Raw genomic sequence first — 16476 nt, forward strand, 5'->3', positions numbered from 1 at the left:
TAAGGTGTTCAAACTTTATTTTTACGTTTATATTTAGTTTTTAGTATTTAGTTAACTAAGTTTATAAGCTTTTTGAAAATATACATATATATTTCAGGGAAAATTGTTTAAAGGTCAGAATTTTGCCTGAAATTCGTCAAGTTTTGTTTATAATATTATCGATTAATACTGTATATAAAACTGAATTCGAAGCAAAAATCGAAAGTTTTAACAACTTATATGAAATATGTTCAACTGAAGGCCGAAGATTATTTTTAATCATGTTTCAAAAACACATAATATTTAATATTTACAAACTTTATTCACCTTCTCCTAGTGGAAAATTGTCAAAGAATCCGAAAATTCAATCCGTTTTCCGATTCAAAATCATGTTCGTTCAAATAATCAAGACACTTTGAGAAGATTTAAATAATGCTATTCATAAACATTTTCGTAATTATAGTTAACTAACTTTTTAAACTTTTCAAAATTTTATTAAAAGTTCTTGTTGAGGAACTTTGACTACTTCTCTATCACGATCAGTATGATTCCAGACCATTCCGTTCGTATTTAATTTGTACTTTTCATTTTGCTATCAAAGTCACCCCGTTTTACGGTATTATTCATTGCAGAAACGGACATACCTACTATTCTCTAATGGATAATCATGATCAAATTTGACAAATTTCATGAAATTAAAAAAACTTTTATCATGAACATCTAAAAGGTCTTATCGTCGCTTGTGTGCTATCTTGTGACACTTCTGCAGTTTTTGTTCCAAAAATTTGAAGCTAATGCATGATCATTTATCAACGTTTTGCGGAAAATAGATAATTCTAACATTGATTGAAAAAAAGAAACCAAATCTTTTTTTTTTTCAAAATCGAATCAAAAACTGAAAACCAAAAAAAAACAAAAAAAAACAGATTTCATACTTACTTTTACAATTTCTTCATAATTCACCAAAATCAAAGTGAAAAACTGAGGTGGACAAATCGAGCGGACTTTTCAAACCAAATTGTCATCATATTAAAAGCAATAAAAACACCAGTTGGCTTCGTTTTATAATCATTTATGATAATGTTTTTACAACTATCATAATGTAGATATATTTCGCATCTTTATTTAGGGGCTCAAATAAAAACTTTCTTTCACGTGTATAATATAATAGAAAATACAATATGATTTTTCCGTACTTTTTGCTTGCAATTGTTCTCCTCCTAAACTACTCTGCACTACCACTCTTCAACAAGGAGGCTTACAATATTAGTTCCAATTGATATCTCTGATTTACTCTCTCTCAAATATGGCTGCTTGGGAAAATTTCGTTCCAATTGTATTATTTACACAAAAACAAATAAAATCAAATATTTAACTGCCTTCAAAAACTCTCTCTCTACCTTACTCTGCGGCGCGCCTACTACAAACCTAACCATAGCGATACTCATAGATATTTAATAATGATAATAATAATATAATATAATAATAATTAGTACAAGTAACCTTACGCGAAATTTAAAGTCTGTGTGTGTATGTCTACTTGGATGCGCACTAGTCAACTAGATAAGTTATGACAATTATGAGGGGGGGAGAGGCGAAAATATGACAATTTGTTTTGCTTGCTTGCTCGAACAAAGAAATCTTTCGTTCACGAATCAAACAAATCTATTTACACAATTAAACGAATTTGATGATTGCTCGTATACTTTTTTGTTAAATTAGTCTCACGCGCTAGTAATAAGCTGAAATGTGTGTTTTTTGTTTGTATGTGTATTTGTGTGGAAGAGAGAACAATCGGCTTCGCCGGTGTTCGCCGTTTTGATTTGTTTGTTTTGTTTTCATTATTGCTGATGATGTGTGTTTTGTGTTTAACTCTACTTTGTTAGCTTACTTAACCTTCATTGCTACTGTTCTAACGATATTATTAGCTGTTTTGCTTGTTGTATTGGCACTTGATTTACTTTGTTGTTTTCTTCCCTTTTTTCGCATTAATGTTACAAATGTTTTACTCGCAATTAGGCACTTGATATTCACAAATCAGTTAGTATTTGCAGGATTGATATAACCGTTACTATTTTGATCAGTTGATATACTTTGTAACAAACACAAACACGCCCGCCTTGCTTCGCTTCGAAAAGGTTCCCGAATGTTGGCCGCGTTTGGGCGCTCAAAATAACGCTGAAATCATCGCGGATTGGATTGGCGCAATTTAAGTTCGCGAAATACGCGACGGTTGATCACATTTTTTTGTTGTTGCCCCGAGTGTCGTCTTCGCTCGCAGCAGCAAAAAAATAAAAGTGACGACAACGCAGGTGAGCAATTAGTGGGGCCACCTTTACGTTTTTCCTAGTTGCGCCCGCGATTGTTCAATCGCCTAATTTTAGGTTGATGCAACAACGTTGACGCAAGGCGCGGCCATTTTGTTTTGCGCGGCGTCCCACTCAACGCCTACTCGGCCGGTCGCCATTTTGAATGTCGCAGCACAGCCTGCTGTTTCGCGTCGAGACCGTCAGTAACAACAAGAACTGCGAAGGAATTATGGGAATTTCCGACGGCTTATTGCTGGGCCCGCAATTTAGGAAAGGTGTCTCGGTTTTATGACCCCCTGCGAGGAGGTCCGAATCCGACTTGCTTTTTCTACTTCGGGATTCCAGCCCCCGATTTTGCACTTGGCTAAACTTATATGGCACCTGTGTGTGAGACGACGACGGCAAGGATCTACCTGCGATCCCGACTCGAATCTTTTTTTTTTCGGAGGGCGGAGCCCAGGCCGGAGGCATTCGACACCTGTGAGAGCCGTCGAGACGGACCGCCCGAAGAGGATTAGCAGCTCGGCTTAACACCGGCCGAGAGCACCGAGAGCTAATAAAAAGGCAATTGTTACGCTAATTAGAGGGGACACCGACGGGTTCGACCGGGCCCAAACTCCGGAAATTAGCATATTCATTGCTTTGCAAGTGATTTGGCGGGAGAAAATTCCGAAAAACAAGTAACTTTTGGAGACCTGCTCCGCAAGCGGCGCGGGCAGCTTTCGGGAACCTTTTCGAGAACGACGAGTGGGCGTGTTGTGTTCCATGTTCTGTTTTGTACAAATCTCTACACTTATGTTTGTTCCTAGCAGCTACTAATCCTGACAAACTTACACGATACGCATATGTATAGGTTATAAATATCACATTTCAGTTGTTTCTTAACAAGTCCCTGTGGACACCGGCGGATCGGGCGGAACCCCCGCGGGTGAAAAGAAAACGAAGAACTCGACCATTAGATGGTCGAGACACTCTGACACCGACCGCGCCAGATAAAAAGAATTTAAACACGAAAACATCACAGGACTAAATCGTATATCTCTCTGTCTATACTCTAACTCGAAATTGTTAAAAACAAACGGAAATCCTAAACTCTGTCTGCACTCTCTTCTGATTAGAGGCGTGTGTATGGCTTACCCGACCACGACTTGAGGTAGCGGTGGCGGTGGAGGTTGGCTGTTGCTTGCTCCGAGGTGGTCCTCTTGCGCGAGCCACTTCTCGACGTACTTGCGCTGGATGTTGAACTTGGAGGCGACGGCCCGGAAGTCTCCGCGGCAGCTGACGTCGTGGTAGTAGCTGTCGATGGCCTGCTGCTTCAGCTCGAGGCTGTAGCTGTAGCCGGCGGTGTCCTCGTTGCCATCGTGGCTGTACACGGACGAGATCGAGGTAGAACTGTCGTAACCGGAAACGGGTGACGCCTGCGGGGGTGCCCAGCTACTGGACGGCGGGGAAGGGGACAGGGTTGAGAAGGGGGTTCGCGGGATCGGTGTCACCGGGTACGGTGGACTGGGTGGGTATCCGTACGGGGTTCCGGAGCCGTACTCGCTACCGTACAGGCTCTCGTAGTAGCGCTGCTGGGCATGAAAGTTCCAGATGATTGGCGGGTAGTCATGCCTCCCGACTTCCTTTGGGAGCGGCGAATCGATCTGGGAGTCCTTGTCCTCCTTGTCTTCCTCCTTTTCGTCAAGCAGGTACGGCTTGAACAACTTGACCGACTTGGGCGCACTGGCTCCGTCGGACGAGTCCTCGCTGGACTTGCGCTTCCGGCAGGACAGATCAACGGCGGCGTTTTCCTGAGCCTGGTCCTGAACTGGTGGCGTGGCAGATCGCGGCCGCGACGAGTACACCGAGGAGGCCGTCGAGCAGGGTGACAGGGCTTGCTGCTCCACTTTGCCACCGCGGAACTGCTGCGGCAGCGAAAGATCGATCGGGCAATCGATCGCGTACCGGGCGTAGTGGTAGTATTGGTCGAGCAGGTGGAGCCGGTCTGGATATTCGCCACCGGAGACAGGTGAAAAAGTTGGCCGCGGCACTTGCTGGCTCGCTGCCAGCGCCACCGCCGCCGCGGACTTGCCGTTAAGTACCGATAGACTTGCTGACGACGACGAAGTTTCGTGTGGATGTGAGAACGATGGCGGCGCTGCCGCTCCCGTTGGCACTGTGTGAGTGTGAGGAACGGGCGATATTATACAAGCACCGCTGGCGCTGCTCTCTTTGCCGTTGTTGTTGTTGTTGTTGGAGCTGGCGTTCGGAGCGACGCGGTGTCTGGTTGAGTCCATAGGCACTTTTAGTTCAATGGAATTCAGATTCTGATGGTGCATGTGGTGGTGATGGTGGTGGAGCTGCGGATGAAGCTGAAACTGTGGCGGATGATGATTGCCACTATTGCTTAGTAGATTGATTTTCATTGCAGATCCGCTACTGCTGCCCGCTCCACCCCCTCCGTTGGCACTGTTGGCCGCCGCCGACCGCAGGTTGTTCTCCACCTGCAGCCACTTCTGGATCTGTCTCCGGTGGATGCCGTACTTGCGGGCCGTGGCCCTCTGGTTGCCCTTGCAGTCGCTGTCGTTCCGGTACGAGTCCAGCACCTGCAGCTTGAACTGTGGCGTGAAGATCCTCCGCGAGCCCATCTTTCCGGCGGCCCCTCCCGAGGCGCTGCTGCCACCTCCGGGACGTGGCTTGCCGCTGCTGCTGCATCCAATTTCACTTTTTATCATTGCGTGAAGTCCGTGCGCCATTATTGAAATATTTTCGTAATTTCTACACATTCAACCACACCATACACTCCCCTTTGATTGCTTGCGCGGCGCTACTGTCACTTTTTGCAAGTTTCACTTCGCGGCGCCTCCTTCGATTAACACTTTGCTGCTTCGTTTGGCGTTTTCTGTCTTGTGAGAGGGGGGTACTAACAACACACTGTTTTTTTTGTTCTACCGGAAACCGAAACAGAATAAAACCAAAATCCAAACACAAAATCTATCCGACCGCGGACGTCTGCACATTAATGTTTTCCATTTAAACTCATTTCTGCTGCGACTTGTGCTGTGCTGTGGCGGCGCTGCGGTGTCTCTCCGTGTTTCTCTAGCAGTGAATGAACAACACACTTTGTGAAGAACCAAACACCAACCAGCTCTCGTTTTTGGGCACTTGGACGGAGCTCCAACCGAAACCGAACCGAACGCGCGAGAGAGGATGGATGATATGACTAAACGTTGCCAGCATACACGGTCGAGTGGTGTGGTATTATTTTTTCATAAATATCTCTGCCTACTTCGATTCGGCTCGCACACCAATACAGAGGAGCGGGCGGCCGAGCACGCACACCAGCGCGCCTACTTGTGTGTGCGAAGCAGGCGATGACTCGTCTCGTACGGTCACATGACGGCGGCGGCGGTGTGTGTGGACGGCGCGGGCAGGTGTCGAGGAGCAGCAGCAGCAGGACAGGTTGCGAGAGAGACATTCTTGCAAGCGGGACGGAGCGATGTGGTGCGGGCTCGCTCGCGCTGCTGGCGCGGCATCGCAGCGAACCCGTCGACGACGCGACGTCTGTCGGTTCTCGCTTCACAACGCCTACAGGTCTAACATCCGTTTTGAAAAACGAGTTTAGAAGCTACGTTGCCAGAGTGTCTCGCAACTTCGGAGGGGGGCCGAAAAAATTGACGATCGAGGCGGTACCCTCCCCCCTTCGAGTGCGCGCACTCCCTCGGGATACTCGACGTCCTGCCTGAAGGGGGACTTATCTAGATGGTCACACCCAGCGCGATCCCCGTTTTGGGGATCAAATTTTGAGCCGTCGTCGTCCGATCCGAGGCGATAATTTATTTTTAATTATGTAGTTCAAAACACACGTCGCACTCTCTAAAAATATTTGTTCATTTTCACCACCGCGATCCAAGTAGCCAACCCGAGCGCACGCATACACCTACAACCAGCCTGCTTCGGCGGCGAGCGCGAGAGCGAACGAGAGAGAGCGAACGTGAATGCACAAGTCGGCGGTGTTGACTTCGACCAGGCCAGCCAGCCAGCCGCCTTCGATGCCGACGTGCTCACAGCGGCAACGTCGCAATATATAAAACCGACCAGACAAATTGTCGCCACGACTTGGGTTCGCTGCCAGACAAAGCGTCGCTGGAGCACACCAGCAGTATATAGAAGGAAAAAAACCTCTGAATCTTGTATATGTACTGGCGGAATGACGAAAAGGCCAACACATCGCTGTGGCGGGTTAGCCACGCTTCCCGCCACTCCCTCTACCCACACACTTCTCCAGAAACCCAAAAGCAACCCTTATGTACCCTCCCAAAAGTCCCGATCCCGATTCCCGACGGCACGATCCGTCCCAGGCTCGATCCCGATTCCCGTCGGGTGATAATTGTTTCAGCCAACATGGCGGCGACGATCATCGCGCGCAACGCAACGGAAATCGCTTCGACTTCTGTTGCGAAAAAAACAAACTCACTTCTTACAAGAAACACTTGCCGCCGATTGACATGAAAGAAGCCGCCGTCAGTCACCAAAAACCACACCGCAAAAACGCAAATCAACAACAACAGCAAGCTGAAGGGAAAGAAAACTCAACTCAACTCACATGTCAAACGCGCGGGGTGGAAAGTAATCGGCTTGGGTTCGATGCGCGATGACGACAATCGCGCGGTAATCGCGGCGCAATTTCAAGCAACTAACGCGGCGATGCGATGACAGGTTGAGTTATTGGAGTCGTCGTCTAGAAGTCTGTGGTTATCATCATAGTTGGCGCCGCGGGACTAGCCACTCTGTAAAATCCCCATTCAGCCGTGTGATGGTCATACAAATGAGGGTAGATTGCTAGATCGTCGCGGACGCCAACTGTGATGTGAGGGAGACGTGAATCATGGTGGGGGGATAGAATGTTATTTTACAGGTTTAGGTTGGCAACGTCATCTACAGAAATGTGATTGTTACAATATGTTATCAGCGTGATTAACTCTGGAAGGAATGGGACAATATTTGAACATCTGAAAGGTAGCAAATTGTATTTAAAACCGTGAGCAAATCTTTAATATTAAATTACAGTACTAGTTCGGTAACTGAACTGAGAACGTACCCCAGTTATCGAATGCTTTCCGCTAATTGGCCCACTGAGAATCTTGGCTCGAGCCTCGAGTCTAATCTGGCTCGAAATCGAAAATTCTCAGCGGGATGGCTGAACGACAAATGACTAGGGGACAACCGATGCTAAATATTTTCGCTATAACATTAAAAACAAGTTGCTTAATTTTGTTTCCAGAGCACACTCATAATTTTTTTATCAATTTTAACTTGAATTTAATAAAAAAAAATTAAATGATTTTTAGTGCCTTGTCTCTGCTTTTTTGCTTCCACTGACCCCTGGATCATTTCGGTTTGTTATTGTTTTTTGACATTCGTTTTCTTTTTTATGTGGGCTACAGCCTAGTTATCGAGCAACTTTAAGTTGCCGAGGAGTCAATATTAAAAAGGCAAGGTTAATCCGGAGGTGTTTAAAAAATGACACCAAAAAAACTAAAAAATATCGTAACATAAAACCAGTTGCTGGACCACCCTATCACAGAAAATATTCTGAAAATATTATATTTCAAAGCCAATATTTTTATAAACTTTTTTGAAATTTTAAAAATTCCTCAAAAGATCATGCAAAATAATTGTATAATTTGGACCATTTGAAAAGTTCAGGTTGATTTAAAAAAAATATATATTTAACAATAAGAATAGTTTTATAATAACATATTTAATTTAAAATAAATAGAAGCATGTGTTGTTTACATTTTTCTTGTCTGAGTCAAAACAAGTCATTTTGCATGACTAGTTATTCCATAAAATGAGTATTTATATAAACATATGAAATTCTGTATCTTGAGAGGGATTTTCCGATCAGTTTTGTGTCTTTGGCAAAGTTGTAGGTTATGATTAGGAATTTTCAGAAAAAATACAGGTAAAAAATCCTATATTTTTAATAAAATGTTTTATGAATAAAAGCAAATCCTCAAAATAGGAATATTTTAAATTTTCAAAATTATTCACTTTTCGGACCAGAAAATACATTTTTTTTGAACCAAAGTGTGTGATCGTGCAAAATCTTGTTTAGGAGATATGATTTCTTTAAAATGTTCTTCAAATAAATTTTGTTTGATGTTTTTGGAAAATATCAAAAATCAAGGCCAACAAATAATATTTTCAAGCAAAATTTAATTTTCAATTGAAAATTAATTAGCATTTTTAAATAAAATGTACTGTTTTAATGTTTTTAAGTTTTTAAAAATCTTGAAAAAACAAATACTGTATCTTCGAAAATCGGGCAACTAGTTTCTAAGATACAGCCTCATAAAGAATTCGAATCGATGAAAATAAATTTCTCTAAGTGTCACCTAACTAGCCTGTAATTTTAAACTGACGATACCTCGGAAACAATAGGTACGATTTCCAATGTTTAAATTGAAATTTTAGCGAAATTTTCTGATATTTTTAATTAATATGTTTCAAAAATTATATAATTTGGAATAAATAAGAAAAAATCTATTTTTGGGACATTTCAATAGTTAATCTTGATTTTAAAATTTCGAAATCGAAAATGTATACCTGTAAACTCGATTTTGCTTTAAAAACATATTTTTAATGTTTTCTTCGTCCAGATTTTTTGATATTTTCCAAAAAAAACTCTATTTCTTAAAAAAAATATATCTCTTAAACCAGATTTTGCACTAAAAGATATCTTTTTAAGTCTCTTATAATATATAAAAAATCGAAAATTACAAAACAGTTAAATATAAAAAATAATTTTATCCGTGTACCATTTTTTCTGAAAATTTCTAATCATAACCTACAATTTTGCCGAAGACACCAAATCGATTAAAAATGTGTATTGTATGGAATGCAAGAACAAAGTTTCATCCAAATAAAAACAAATATAAAGAAAAGTCGATTTGCAAATTCGCAGAAAACCACTCTGGTGTCTTAAAATCAGTCGTATTTTATATTTTTTGTATAATTTTCATATGAGTACTATTCTAAACAACATGTGGAAGTTTGTTTTTGATATTTTCAGCAATTACGAATATTCTGTTAGGGCATTGCATATTTTAATTGAATTGTTTCATTCCTCCTTTCTTAAAATTTTACCAAAAAAATAAGAGGGCAAAATATGACTAATACAATCGATTTGTAGCTTTTTAGAATTCATCTCAAAACATGAATTTTGACATTTATATTCAGTACTTCTAGACTTTTCACATTTTTGATTTTTTAACACGACGGATAAGATGTGAAACTTATGGAATTCTTTAAAATTTTGATTTTTTACATTGAAATTTTAGCGTAAATCATGTTACACTGTTTATTTGAATATTTTGAAAATACATGTTCAATTTGAGGGGTAGCATGACATTTGGGGCCCCCAGAAACACATGCGCTTTAGTTTTCAAGAATTTTCAGACTCTCCAAAGTTTTATGGATAATTAGGGTGGCAACAACGATATAATAAACATTTAGTGCAAAACTTTCACTACATTACGTACTATAGTATTAAGCAATGTCAATAAATTTACAAAACAACTTAAAAAATTATCGACATGTACCGATCGCACCAACCTGATATCTTTATTGCACGCTCATAATCCCGAAAAATATATCAATCACTGTCCAAAATCCCAAAAGGGCACGCCAAACCCGTCAATTAGTGCAGTTCAACAATCGAAAGTGGATCGACTTTTCCACTTGCTCGTTTTGTCCATCTTCAGGGTTGGTCTGCTCCAGCATTGCATTGGCACTGCATTACATTTCATTGCACGGTCCCGGGCCAACTTTCACCTGGCGCGATGTCTGGCGCGTTCAAGGATTACGCAATTCCCACAACGTGGGTTGGTTCGGGGTGACAGCGTGAGAATCGACCTTCCCAGCGTCTCCCAGAATGTATATTTATTAAAAGGGGGGTCTGGTCCCCGAAAATTCAGGGCTGGGATCGCGAATTCGCTTTTTTCAGGCAAAAATCGACCAACAAGTATCTAATGACAAAACACCTTTCACCGGCCGCCGCCGCGAGATATTCCCGCAGGTTTCGCAGCGCAAATGTGTTAACTGCTCGAAATTGTTGTAATCGACGTTTAAAAAGGGCACCCCGCAATATCGCAGCACTTCCAGTACTAGTAGGCCTTGACAGAGCCCGGCTCGTGATGGAAAGTGCTGATCAACCCTAATCACCCTTGCACTCAGCGTTCAGTTCTTAGCCTGCTTGGATGCTGCTGCTTCACCGAGTCAACTTGTCTGCCCTGCGCTACCTGACGTTGTCGTTCCTCAACTGTGCACCCTCCCCTTCCCCCGGTCCATGTAATAACAGCCCGTAATAATAAAAGTAATGAGCTTAACTCGAGCTGTACAGATGTGTGTATTGACACCGGGCGCAAAGTGGTGCACGACACCCCACCACCACCACCACCACCAACACCAGCCGAGATGGAAAGGAAATGCACCTTTAATTGCAATGTTTACCTGATGACTGACTGACTGACTTGCTGCGGCAAGCGGGCTTGGCCTTGGCACTACATACTACTTTGCGGCCAAGCTCTCTCGTGATTGCTTTGGCGAACCTCTAGCCTAGCCCTAGCCTAGGTTGGTAGGGTCTAGAGGGCTACCTATTCATAACACTTGCATCGTAGAGCCCCGATTGTTGGACACCTTCTAGTGTAACACTTTGAATCGCGTTGAAACTGTCAAAGTTCAAACTTAAAGGTGACCAAATGTCACTCTGAACGTCACGAAAACCAAATTCAAACCAGCGAATATGGGTCAACCGTAGCTCTTAGGGTGCACTCTGAGGTTAAGTATACAGATGTGAACTAATCGACGGAATGACAGATTTTAAACCGCGCACACCACGTCTTATCACGGTGTGTTTGACTGTTTCGCTCCTATTTTTCGTGATGATTTATTCATATGACAGCAGCAGCAAGAGTAGCGCAATGTGATTATTACGGGGTTTGTGCACGGTGCTTTTCTAAATTGGATGAACATTGTTATTAGGGGTCTCTATTAGTAGTAGTGCTTGCAAGCACTGTTGACGGAATGCTGATATAATGCTAATCGGAAAAAAAGTGTCCCCACTCGCGCAATGACCGTTTTGGTTGATGAATGGTCGCGGGAGGAAAGCGCAGAGGTTAGGGTTCGTTCAAAAATTACGTCCATGAATAGGGGGAGCGGGGGGGTCTGGGGTTTGTGACAGCCCATGTTAAAGGTATAGGAAAAGTGCGTGACAGGGGGGAGGGGTGGGGTCTGAAATCCCGAAAATATCTGGACGTCATATTTGAACAAACCCTTAGCTACTTTCAGCAGTTCAGCTGTGGTGCCGATTATGGAAATGATAGGTGCTGTTTGATGGTTGGTTAATTCGTGTTTATCGCCGGGGTTTCGCCCTGGTTTATGGAAATTTTGCAGGGGTGTGTGAGCGCGAGAATTTGAATTAATCATCGCAAACGCTTCCAGTGCCTCGCAGTCTAGTTTAGCTAACGACTTTTGATTGCTTAATGTCACCGCTTATTTGGGGTCATTAAATTTCTAGTAATGACATACTTTGAAAACAAGTGGTTCAATCTTGTTTATGAATGCTATGGAACTTTCCTTCATTTTTAATGTAAATCAGTTAGGCCGTTTGCAAATCAGGGATCAGGGAGTAATCAGGGGAAAAACAAAAATGTTTTCGAAAGCTTCAAATTTTTTTTAATGAAAATTAAAGTTTTATTAATTGAAATCCAGTTGCATGCATTTTCCTGCGTTTATAATCATATTAAGCGTTTAATTTTGAGTTCAATTTTGAAAACATTTTATATTTTCATGAATTATCAAATGGAAATATTTTTTCGCGTAAAAAAATTTCCGTCAACACATCGATATTTTAAAAACTATTGATTGGAAAGCAACTTGATGCGTGTAAAATTAATTTTAAAACACTTTTTTCATCCAAATGTTGAAACCAAGGCTTGTAATTTAAATTTTCATATTTTTTTAACCGTTTAGGGTTTTGAAATACTCAAATTCTCACAAAATACCGTATTTTCTCGAAAATATTAAATTTTTTATAATTCGCAATATGGGTATCGAACGATTCGAAATTTTAAATTTATTTTCACCTTTCAGGCCTGATTGGGTCATATATGACCCAAAAATCAAAATTTTCAAAAGTAGCCTATAATTTTCAGGATCATTTTCCCATCATTAACCAAAAAAATATTTTTTATAAATTCAGGCCTAAAAGGGTTAGAGATTTTTGAATGAAACACTAAAATTTTCACAAAATACCGTATTTTCTCGAAAATACTTACTAATGCATGTAAAATTTTGAATCGTTTGATACCCATATTGCGAATTATAAAAATTTGAGTATTTTCGAGAAAATATGGTATTTTGTGAAAATTTGAGTATTTCGAGAAAATACGGTATTTTGTGATTTTTTTAGTATTTATTCTTTGAAACTTACCATATTACCAAAAAAATATTTACTAAGAGTAAGCTCAACATAATTTGGTTGGTTTTAGTTATGTTTACAAATATATCAAATATAAGTTAGGCTGGTACAAATTTTATTTAAAGTTTTCAAAGTTGCCCCGAAAAATCAGGAGGCAAAACAAATATTTTTTTCATAAAACTTCAAAATTTCAATGGAAAATTATGTACAATCAGTTGAAATCAATTAAAAATGCATTTCCCTGCGTTTAGAATCATTTTTAGGATATTTGGGTTGATTTAAAAATCTTTTGAATTTTTGAAAATGTTCGATGTTTATTATCGCATAATTTTTTTTTCGCTAAAATTTTTGTTTTCGTCAAATCTTTCATTTTTTGAAAATTAATGATTGCAAAACAACTGAACTAGTGTAAAACCACGAGCCTCTAATGCAGCGTGTTTCGTTCTATTCATGTAATTCAAGTTTCTTTTGCATAAACTAATGTTTCACCTGATCATGTGTTTCTTTATAAAATTTAGTAACAAAACTACTTGCAAATCGCCTACTACGCGTTGACAGGTTCGGTATTTATTTGGCCGCACCACACAGGACTCCGAACAGCAAAACACAACTCACCACGCAGTGCTAAATCTCAATCATTTTGTAAACATCCCATTAACTACTAGCATCACCCCATCTCAGTGCACATCGTGTACCATGTAAATGAATGACGAAATAAAACACCATCCTGTGTAGAGTATGCTGGCCAGTCCCTCGGTTCGATGATGAAGGTGACTAGTACAAACGAGCGTCGATAATTTTACTTAGCGCGCCTTGCGCCCTTCCCCGTCACCCCTCAACTTCCTCATGCCTCCCAACCTCAAGATGAATTGAAGAGGAAAAACTTTCCAGACATCGATGCGCCAGTCGCCCAGAGGCTCATTCCTTCACCATCCGCGAGTGCACACCTTAAAACAATCCCATCTCATCCAAGTCGGTACACCGGTGAAGGTGCCGCTCTTATCCAAGCGAGCCATGAGTCTTGTCTTGGTTTGGTTGGTTTGGCCAGCAGCCAAGCATCCCAACGCAACGCTTGCTTGTTTGCTTTCGTGCGTTGTCCGCCGATCTGTCTGCCCGGTTGTATTTGTGATCGTAGTGTGCTGTGCGCCCCAAACCCGAGAGTGAAAGAGCCGGTCAAACCATTAATATCCCTGAAAAGAAGAAGTCTTCGCCATGAAGAAGAGTGCACCTCTTTCACCGAAACGCTTTTTCTCTGTCTCTCTCCCTTCTTCCACCGCACCATCTCCCGCTGATTCCCGGCTTCTCGATCATCTCCGGTGATGATCTTGGAGCGGGTTCGCCCGAAACGTTGCTGCTCCGAAGAAGAAGTCTTGCTCGCGCTGATTCAGCGCGTCGGTTCGTCTCCGGCTGCTTCGTCGGCTTAAGCCGCTCGGCGAGAGAGAGAGCGAGCCATAGAAAATCGATTTCACTTAGCACAGCATAACGTTAATCTGGCGCTAGCACTGTTGATTCAGCATCTTTCCTTTCCGTCCTCCTCCGCCTCACATGAACCCCCCCTTCTTTTGAAATTCCTCGCGTATCCATCATCTTCGCTTCTTTGCGTTCTGTTCTTCTCTTCTCCTTCGTTCGCTGGAACGGATGCTGGAGCGCCTGTTTTGGAGCGTTTTGAGACGATCGCAGCAACCGAAGCCATCTTGGCACCAACGTGGCTACGCGGCGCGATATTCCTTTTCATGTGATTTTTTTTATATTTGAAATTATTTTAATACAAAATTCATTACTTTACTCATAGTTGGTTGAAAACTACATTTAAATCTCCTTGACTTATCAGAAAAGGTTGCTGAATATAAAAATTAACCTGCGATTTTAGTTAATTTTCAATTTAACATAACAAAATAATGCATATTCTTATTTAGACACAATATTTCATAATACAGTTTATAGACAAAACCATGCAAAAATAGCAAGGTTTTAATTCGCATTATCGACAAGATTACTTGAAGGTGGGCCTAGAAGACTTGTAAGTAGAATATCTAAATCTGGAGTTATTTAAAGGCTCTATAAGCCAAAGATTTGATTTCAAATGGATAGAACTGTCAAAGAAGTGGTGATTTAACTCGTCCAAAACGTTAACTACATGTTGAGTGTTTTTAAATTTTTTGATATGAAACTTTTTTTTTGCAAAATCTAGGGAATGCAAGGGAAAAAATGACAGTAAATCATTCAACTGCTATGAAAAGTCATGATTATACGGACAGCGTGAAATTCGTGAAATTTGGAAATTTCCGTGAAATCCCGGAAATTTAAAAAAATAGCAATATTCAATATTTTCAAGCCATTTTATGTAAATTAAATATGTTTTCATTTGGAATCATGATATTTACAAATTTAAAGAAATGATTGGAAAACATTGCTCAAAATTAATTTTCCCTGAAAGAGCACTCAGCTAAATCTAAACGTAGAAATATGAAACCTCCCCGCAAAGGCATATTAATTGATTTCAGTTGAAAGGTTCTCCAAATCTCTTAATTGCAAATGTAACATCCTGGAACAGAACTGCTAAATTCTAATAAAAACACAAATTGAATTGAATTGATTGGAAAACATTAAACTTTGTTACAACAGTCACTCAAAAAGTAAATGCTATAAATATCTAAATAAGTAAAATAATAAATTAGACGAATAAGTAAAAAACATTCTTGCAAAAGTAACATTCAGTAGATACAGTCGACATTTTCTGAGTCAATATTAATTGGACCGATGATTTAAGCTAGTAGAAAGGACTTCATATTCAATTGAATAGGTTTTTTTTTAAATATACGCTCAACCCCCGGTGGTTGTTCACTTTTTCGTTTGACACTTTTTAGTTTGTACCCCGTTGGTTTGACAAAGTCAAACTAAAAAGTGACGAACTGTCACTTTTTACACGGCACTCACGCACTCTATCAAAACAAACGTTTGATGGTGTGTGTGAACTCCGTGTGAAAGGGGTGTCAAACTAAAAAGTGACCCCGTTCGTTTGACAACAGTTGATGTCAAACCATCGGGGTTTGAGTGTAGCTTTTTTGAGCATCTATTTTTAACAGATTTTTTCGAATACTTATTAAATTAAATCTAATTGAGAATCCCTGCAAAAACAACACTATCAATTTATTTTGAAGGAAGAATTATTAAAGAAATAATAAAAATCCAAACTTGGTTTATTCCAAATTCAATGTATTTTGCTTCATAATTTTTTTTTATCAGAATATAAAATCTAAGCAAACGAGATAATACTTTTTAGCTTTATTAATCGAATATGTTAAAAATAACATACAAAAAATGCATTCGCTCGCCTATTGATTTGATTATAAATTAGAGGTGGGCAAAATCGCTCTTTTTTAGGAGCCGCTCATTTTTGCTCGCTCTTTTCTAGAAGCCGCTCATTTGAACGGCTCTTTCGCTCTTTTTCATAAACTTTTTTGTAAAGGCTGTTTTAAAGAAAGATGTGATTTTTAATGTTTTTTTAGACTTTATTAGACATTATTTATAAAAAAAGAAACTAAAAACTAGAAGATTCACTTTAAAACCAAACTTGAAACGTTCGAATCATTGGATGGGGAAAGCGCCCAAACTTAAATCTAGAGTTTAGAAGAAAATTGCTGTAAATTTTAGAAAATTTCGTGTTAAAATGAAACAAATTTTATAATGAAAAAAAATAAACATTAAATTACATTTTCA

At 40.4% G+C, this 16476-nt stretch overlaps 1 protein-coding gene across 1 annotated transcript; it reads right to left on the bottom strand.

Moving 5' to 3' along the window:
- Window positions 1-1035: 1035 nt before the first annotated feature.
- LOC6037466 lies at window positions 1036-5533 on the bottom strand. Its single transcript, XM_038255087.1, has one exon. It carries the CDS (start codon window positions 5054-5056, stop codon window positions 3422-3424), a length of 1635 nt encoding a protein of 544 aa, XP_038111015.1. The 5' UTR covers window positions 5057-5533; the 3' UTR covers window positions 1036-3421.
- Window positions 5534-16476: the final 10943 nt, after the last annotated feature.

This window comes from Culex quinquefasciatus, chromosome 2 (genome assembly GCF_015732765.1).
Source record: "Culex quinquefasciatus strain JHB chromosome 2, VPISU_Cqui_1.0_pri_paternal, whole genome shotgun sequence".
NCBI classification, from domain to species: Eukaryota; Metazoa; Arthropoda; class Insecta; order Diptera; family Culicidae; genus Culex; species Culex quinquefasciatus.

Coding starts and splice junctions, on each gene's coding strand:
- LOC6037466 (XM_038255087.1), bottom strand. CDS start 5,056: ATGTGTAGAAATTACGAAAATATTTCAATAATGGCGCACGGACTTCAC.